This window comes from Echinops telfairi, unplaced genomic scaffold (genome assembly GCF_000313985.2).
Source record: "Echinops telfairi isolate 266 unplaced genomic scaffold, ASM31398v2 ScPeMD7_44;HRSCAF=162, whole genome shotgun sequence".
Lineage (NCBI taxonomy): Eukaryota > Metazoa > Chordata > Mammalia > Afrosoricida > Tenrecidae > Echinops > Echinops telfairi.
Genome location: NW_022103942.1, coordinates 13817589 through 13826130, shown reverse-complemented (window position 1 = coordinate 13826130; position 8542 = coordinate 13817589). Strand labels below are relative to the sequence as shown.

General features: G+C 35.3%; 1 protein-coding gene across 1 annotated transcript; it reads right to left on the bottom strand.

The window, feature by feature from the left end:
- Window positions 1–4700: 4700 nt before the first annotated feature.
- Window positions 4701–5178, bottom strand: LOC101662164 (60S ribosomal protein L28). Its single transcript, XM_004711199.4, has one exon. It carries the CDS (start codon window positions 5144–5146, stop codon window positions 4733–4735), a length of 414 nt encoding a protein of 137 aa, XP_004711256.1. The 5' UTR covers window positions 5147–5178; the 3' UTR covers window positions 4701–4732.
- Between the last annotated feature and the right edge of the window lie 3364 nt (window positions 5179–8542).

The window sequence follows — 8542 nt, the reverse complement described above, 5'->3', positions numbered from 1 at the left end:
CTTTTAGAAAACAGTTAAGGAAACGCCAACAGCAGACCACATTAGACAGAATTTTTTTGTTTTTAGAGAAAGCCAGCCAGGTCCTAGTGAAAAAAGGTAAAGAAGGGAAAAACCTCCTGAAAGCAGCTACCATTTGATTTTATGGAAGGGTGACTCTCTCTCCATACCTCCTCTCCACATCCATGTCCACAGATTCAGATCCTCATCAATCTCAAGGTATGGGCCATACTGTAGTTGTTAAAAACGTTTTTCATGTTGTGTTTCTTATTTAACTCTGAACTTGTTTACTTTAAAATGTCTATGTACTGTTTTGTATAAAAAGGCAAGTTTAGGGTGAAAACTTGGTGGTTGAGAATGGATTAATCTGTTTTCTGTTATTTCTTATGTGAAAAATTGATTCATAACTCAACTGCATAGTATCTTGATGCTCCTTCTAGAAAGGATTAGCGTTGAGATCTGGGGTTCTGCTGTATATTCATTGGACATTAGCAATGATATTCCTTATTTCAAGTTCCCTTCTGAATCTGACTTAAATTCCCAGTGTTCTCCTGCCAATGTACTATTGCAATTATTTTTTCCAATTTTAAGTATATTGTTTTATAATTTCTATGTTCTTTTGGATCACTTTTCTTTGAAATTCACACAAATATATATTACCTCCAGCAGGTTGTCCAGGTTTGACAAATTTCTTGGCATACATGAGTGAGAATTTCCTGCACTGCGTCTGTTTGTCGAAATATCTTAATTGGTACTACACCAGTTTTCTTTAATTTGTTTATTGAAACCATTTTATTGCCATATAATTCACATGCATATAATTCAGTGATTTGAATATATTTTAAAAATAGTTGCGCAGTCATCACAATCAATTACAGAACAGTTTCTTTGTTTTTGTACTCATTATTATTTGTTCCTCATTTTCCCCCAACGTCCTTTCTGATAACCCTAAGAAGCTCTTAATAGAGTTACTGTCTCTATAGATTTATCTGTGCTAGATTTCGTACAAAGAAAATCATACCCCAAAATAATAATTACAAAAGATAACACAGAAAAATCTTGATCCAAAAGAAAGCAGATAATACAAATTAGAAGAAATTTTCAAATGCATCCAAAGGTATAACAAAGGCTAAGGTGTTAAAGTTTAACCTAACTACATATATATTAATTCACTTTCTGGTACACTCTGTCTGAAAAGGTTACTCAATGCCTTGGTTAGAGGTCCCCGGGAATTCATGGAAGCGTAATACCGATGGGGAATCTGCAAAATGTGTTTTCGACTATCGTGATCATCCATAGCCTCCTGAAAACTGGAGTTTAGTATTTGTATGCTTCCCTCTTCACTCTTGGATTTTATTATTTTCAATCCTTGGATCACACGGACTGATGTTCTTCTTCCATGTGGACTTACCTGACACATCACTTAGCTGGCTGCTTGCTTTAAGACAAGCTTTTAAGACCCCAGACCCTTCTTTCTGATAGCTGGCCAGCACCTTATTGCTTCACCAAAATTTGCTATAGCACCCATGTATTCAGTCATCCCTTCATGAGTATAATTATCAAGCAGGGCTACATTGCTAATTGCTGTTTGTTTAGGGCTTACAGTTAAGTGTGGCCTCAAAATTGGAGCCTTGTTTTTAGCCAGTGCATTTAGTACTGCTAGGACTTCTTTGTGGACCATTGTTCTCTTGATTCTCCTGAAATAATTTAAAATGAACAAGTATATTTGGTAAAGTGACTGCATATTTCTTCCTTGTTTTTATGGGTTATTCATATTTGGTCCACAGAATCCTTAAATATTGATACTCTAGACTTGATTTTTTGTTTTGTTCAAACTTTCAGCTTGAGAAATAATGAGCTTGTTCATCCATTTTGGTATTCTAACTCTAGGTCTTTGCATATTTCATTATACTTTGTTTTCTCAAGTCACTCTTTGAAATCTTTTGTTTGGGTCTCTTCAATATTTCTTCTATACAGTTTAGCTACTCTATATTCAAGAGCAAGTTTCAGAGTAATTTCTAAGATCCATTTTGGTGTTTTCTTTCTTCCTTGTTTATTTAATGATTTATTTATTTCTTCATTTATGATGTCATCCCAGAATTCATTTTGAATGAGTCAAATCTATTCCTTTGATATTTAAATGAATGTAGGATGTATCTAAGATGGTATTTTGGTCATATGTACTATGGTTAATTTTCTTCAGCTTCAACTTGAACATATATATGAGCTATTATTATCTGATATGCAATTTGCCCCTGGACTTATTCTGACTGATGAACTCAAGCATCACCACTGTATGATGCCAAAGGTATAGTCAATGATTCTTATATATTCAAGCTGGTGAGGTCCTTATGTATAGTTACTATTCATGTTGTTGAAAAACATATTTGCAGTGAATAAGTTGATGGTCTTGGTAAACTTCACATGTCATTTTAGGTATCAGTTTTATAACAAGACCATATTTTCCAGTAGTATTCAGCGCATCTTGATTGCATGCTTGAATATTATTCAATATATATATGAGAAATTTGTCAATTTATTCACTGTTGGCATTAGTGGTCAGTGCAGAAATCTAAATAATAATATTAACGGATTTCTTTGTAAGCATATGGATATTATCCTATCAGTGAGCACATTTTATTTCATAAATCGTGAAACATTCTTTTTGACAATGAATGTAGCAATATTTCTATACAATTTGTCCAATTCAAAGTAGCCATAGACAATAAATGTCAGTTCTCAGATGCCTAGGATCATATTTAGAGTAGTTTATTTAACAATGTAATTCTTAACAATTGAATCTCAATCGTAATTAGTATTATCTAGATTTCTATAGAATTTTGCTCTATTTATCTTTCACTCTGGAGTATTTTTATGCCTAAAATTTATAGTGATGAAACATACAGGGTAATGTCAGAAATAAATATTTACAACTAAGAAATCTACTGTTTGACGTTGACTACAGTTGAAGTTATGCACTTCCAGAAAGTCAAATAATAAATTTCCTAATCTTGAAAGATCTGTGTCATGACAAACCATGCATAGCAGTGGGAAAAAATAAGAGAGCGAAAGAGAGAATTCCAGAGCACTTCATTTTGCTCCTGCAGAACCTAAACATGGACCTAGATGCAGTTATTCAAACAGAACAAGGGAATACTGAACGATTTAGAATCAGGAAAGGTATGGAACAGTCCTGTATCCTCTCACCATATGTGGTAGTTACATAATCTGGTTTCAACTTGAGATTATTAAGAGTAAAGGAGTGGAGTTTGTCTGTTAATCATGTCCCGGCTTGATGACATCATTTGCATGGGCTACAGAGATAAATAGCACACTGGAGGCCAGACCCACACACTCTGTTTCATCTTCCTGTTGACAAGCCACATGGAGACACACTGATGGAGCCAGAGCCCTGGAGTGAGAGGAGCCATCTGGAGACCCCTGTCAGCGCTGAGATGCTTCCATCACCATTGAATCCACTAGATTTTCCAGCCACTGGCCTGTGATCTTCCTGCATTCAGCTTCATTGCATGTGCTGCATGAATCTGAAGAGGAATTTCTAGATTGGTATCAGACATATGGGTTAATATCGGACTTATGGGTTTGATCTGGACTGGGCTGGGATGTCCTCTCTATGTACAATTGCTCTTTATATAAAGCTCTTTCCTATACATATGAGTCTCCCTGTGTTTGTTTCCCTAGTCTACCCAGACTAACTATGGTGTACAATTAATTCAAAAGTTGGGCATTAAATAAGAAAGACTGAAGAATTCAGGCATTTGAATTATGGTGTGGGGGAAGAATATGGACGTCTAAAAGAATAAACAAATGTGCCTTGGAAGAAGTACAGCCAGAATGGTCCTTGGAAGCAAAGATGGTAGACTTTACACCACATGCTTTGGACATGCTACTCAGAGAGACCAGTCCTTTAAAAAAAAAATCAATATTGGTAATGTAGAAGGGCAGTGAAGAAGCTGAAGACCCATGATGAGATGAAGTGAAACACTGGCTGAAACAATTGGTGCAAACATAACAATACTGAGAATGAAGCAGAGCATTGTAGCATTCTGTTCTGTTATACATAGATAGGGACTCTTCGAGTTTGAAACAACTTGAAGGCTCTGAACAATAACAACAGCACAGTGTGAAAATGAGTGCAGTTGAAGTTACATACTTCTAGAAAGTAAAATGCTAAATTTTCTAATCACGAACTATCTATCTACATAATAGGGTAAGTGAAAACATATATTGCTACTATGGTTCCAGTTCATACATCCATGTGTTTATTCCAAACAAAATGTGTTTAAAGTTGATTTTGAGATCTGTGAATGGCTACACAAAAATTATCTCAGTAATATATTTGTCTTAGTCTTATTTTTATTGTTGTTAAATGCTGTCAAAATAGTTAAGACTCAGAATGACCTTATATACAACAGCATGAAACACTATCATGTCGTACTCCATCCTAAGTATTGTCAGGTTTGCCCCCATTGTTCCAGGTGGTAATATATATATAATCTGTTGACCCTCTATTTTAACAAGCATGATATCCTTTTCTAGAGATTGGTATTACCTGATGACATGACCAAAATGTATGAGACAAAGTTTCACCCTCTTTGCTTCCAAAGAACATTATGGCTATATTTCCTACACAACAGAACTGTTTGTCTTTTGGTAGTCTATAGTACTTTTTTTTTGGAGGGCAGTTCTCTTTATTGCTCTGGGCCAGGGGTGCTCAGGAGCTCTTGATGGGGTGAGTCCGCTTCCTCTTCACCATCACAGGCTTCTGGCTGCGTAGGATGGCACTGGCTCTGCGGATAGCAGCCATGCGAAGGTCAGGGCGGTACTTGTTCTTTCGGATCATGTGCCGGATGCTCCTGAGTGTGGCCCGGGGGTTCTTGTTAATGGTGGTCCGAACATAGGAGGTGGCAGGCTTCCGCTGGCCTGACCTCCGCTTCAGGACCACCACAACCCCCTTGCCATCGGCAGCGGGCTCGACACCCACCGTCTTGCGGTGTATCAGCCCGTTGTAGCGGTAGGAGTTGCGGGCTTTCAGGTTATTAGGCTCGGTGCTGTACGTCTGCATGTTCCTCTTGATCAGGAAACTGGAGCAGTTCCGCACGACCATCCATTGCAGATGCGCGGACATGGCGGCGGCTCCTCTCCCTACCGGGGCCAGAGACGGAAAGAGCGTCTATAGTACTTTTAATATTCTTCAGCAACATGATAATTAAAATGTAACAATTCTTCTGTGGTCTTTCTTAGTCATCATCTAACTTTTACATGCACATGAACAATAGAAAATACCATGGCTTGGGGCAAGTTCTCCTTAGTCTTCAAACTGACAACTTTTCTTATCATCCTCTTAAGTATATCTTGTACACCATATTTGCCCATTGCAATACATAGTTTAATATCTTGACTATTGCTTCCCTGAGCATTGACTATGGATCTAAGCAAAATGAAATCCTTGGCAACTTTGATCTTGTCTCTGTTTCTCATGATGTTGTATACTTGACCAGTTGTGAGTATTTTGGTTTTCTTTGCATTCAGTCACAATCCCACTTATCAAGTTCTTCTCTATTTCAGTAAGCAAGGTTGTATCATTTGTATATCGCAGGTTTTTTAATAATCTTCACATTTTAATATTTTGGTTAATAATAGTATCTATAATTTGTAGCAATATATATTTTACTTATCTTGTAGTTATAATGAATCTATCACCAACAGAACTTAAACCAGATGTCAGAGAAAGTTCCAGAAACCATAGTTCTCTATTAAGTACACAGAAGAGAAATGATATATACAGTCCTGAATCACTACTATACTTTCTCTGCAGACATTGCTCTGGGAGAGAGACAAATGCTTAGTCTTCATGGCACCATTCAGTTGTTGCCACATTTACTCAAATGACAACTAATATAGATATTAATGACAGCTGTGATTTTTGATGGAGAGTCTTAGTGAATTTTAAGTTTGGAGATTTTGATAGCTGAATAACTATAATTAACTAGAAAAAATCAACAACAACACCCACACAAATAGGATTCTGGGTTGTTAAGTTTCTTTTCTGATGTATTTTGTGATATACTTTAGTATATACCATAAGGAAGAAAATTGGAAAAAGTATGAGTGAGCAATATTTTTTTATTCAAATTCACTTAAAATCATAACATAACTATTATTAGAATCAAATTCAAATTTCACTAAATAATTAAGAGGGAAACATTAGGAGACAGAATAAAAATTATGTATTCTACATAGTATATTATACTGCAATATCCCAAGGTCTCCCAGGGGCAATATTATCTGCAAATGAAGCGGAGAAAACATTTTCAATCTCTTCATGTGTTGTATTTCCAGGAATGAATTGTGCAATACAAATTGTTTTACATAAGAGACCTGGTTTACTAATATTCTATATTAAGGTTCTGATTATTACTAACACAATTAACGTGGGTTGTGCTTGTAATGCATGTAGCTAAATACCTGGAAATTTCATCAGTCTTGAAGTTACCATAGCATAATATTCACTAATTGGAAAGCTGTTGACTTTGGTGGAAGCAAGTCATGCTCTTTTTAAGTTTGTGCTTGACCCTCGAACTTAGTTTAATTTACCTGATTCTAAAAATTAAAATGATCTTTGATCGTTTTGAATCTTTAACTTTTATGCATTTATTAAATATTTTGCTAATTGGTTCTGAGTCTCTGGGTACAATTTGAAGGATTAGAAATTACTTATATTTCTATAATAGAATAAGCCACTTGATCTTCAAGTCAACATACAGCATATTAATTGACTGCATTTCCACATTGGCAGTCTACACAAATAAATTGCTATAATTCAATTAGCTTGACTTTGCTTCAGCAAGCATAACAACATGCAAAGTGATAATATCTTCAGTTCAGAATAGCTAGATTCTAAGAATCCTAATAAGTTTCCATGCATACATTTTTTCAAATAATGTTTTTTATTTTGCTCTCGCAGTTTTTCAGAGTAAACTATAATTGCTTTGGGGAAAGCTGCCCTTTCTGTACCTAGGTGAGGTGAATCTAAGCAAACCAACTTTAAATTTTTTTTACTTTGATATAAACTTAAAGTTGCAATTCCCCAGCCCCCCACTAAATTGGTGCACAGCTGGATGGAAAGTGTGTTTTAGATCTTCTTCTGCCCATAAAAAGGGAGAAAAATTACCTTGTTCCTATCATGAGTGCTAAACATAAAAACTAACATTATTATGGAAATGCCTCACATTTTTCACATACTTCCCCAAGAAAACATAACAGATAAGACTGGTTTAATCAATCAGTGTATCTATTTAATCATGGGGATTCTTCTTCCTTAACATGCATTTTCCTGTCCTTTTGAAAGTAAACAAATGTGTTCTGATGATTAAAAGCATGCTATATGTTTTAATGTGATATATTCTTTTAGACATGATAATAGGTTGTCAAGGTCAATACATAAGATTTTCAGAACCTTAATGTGGTAGAATAAATAGAACTGCTTGAGGCTGTGAATTTAGGGCTTTGCTTTCAAGTCACAGCTCATTTTTCCCTGCCATTTACTTGGAGAAAATCTTTCAGCTTGTATAGTTAAATTGTTCACATGTCACATGTCAGCCCTGCCCTATTTTGCTACCTGAATTGTTGTGAGACATTGTTGTATTAGACTAATATTGACAGTTGAAAGTACTATGGACATGTTAGACATTGCTATATGTCTAAAGTGGATTTGCTGTAAAGTTATTCAGAATATTTCTCATTGCAGGTTTTTGATGGCCAATCCATTTTAACACATTAGCATATGACAGCAGAAATATTTTATTAATATGACTCGGTTTTATTTTTCTGTGTTAAAAAGAAAATGTGCTCTCAGGAAATATCATGTATCCATATTAAGATCCTTTAGAAGTATTAACAATGTCTTAGAGAGTTGTTTTCCTATAAGTCAGCATGGCTTAGTGGGCTAATCAGAATATTTAAATATTTAAATCCCACTTGCTATAATGTGCCTCTTTGTCATTCCCTAAGATACTTAACCTTGGTGAGTTTTATCTGAAAAATGAGCCTGCAGAATTTCATTAGTTAAGGTCCCTAACAATAATGCGTCATACATCATACTATTTGTAAAGATGTAGATATAGGGTTATAAAAGACATAACTGTCATTTGTATATAATTTGTCCAAATGTATATATGAAAATTCCCGAAGCACAGGTAGGCAATGGGTGAACAATAGAATCTTTAACCAAGAGGCCTGCATTCAAGCAGTTTATCATTTCAATAGAGGGAAAGAGAAAGCAATGTGAAATCTGCTTTCAGAAGCCACATTTGAAGGAGCCAGAGTGAAGAGAACAATGTGAAAAGTGTATAACTTCAATAAATCATAAGTATAAATTAAAGCAATAGTGAAATAACAGAATGACATTTGTTAATTCACCAAAGCACAACATGTTGTACAAGCTCTTTGTAAAGATGTGGGTATAGGAAACAAATATAGTCTTTCTGTAAGGGCAAGCTTACCCACAGCTTTCATAGTTAGA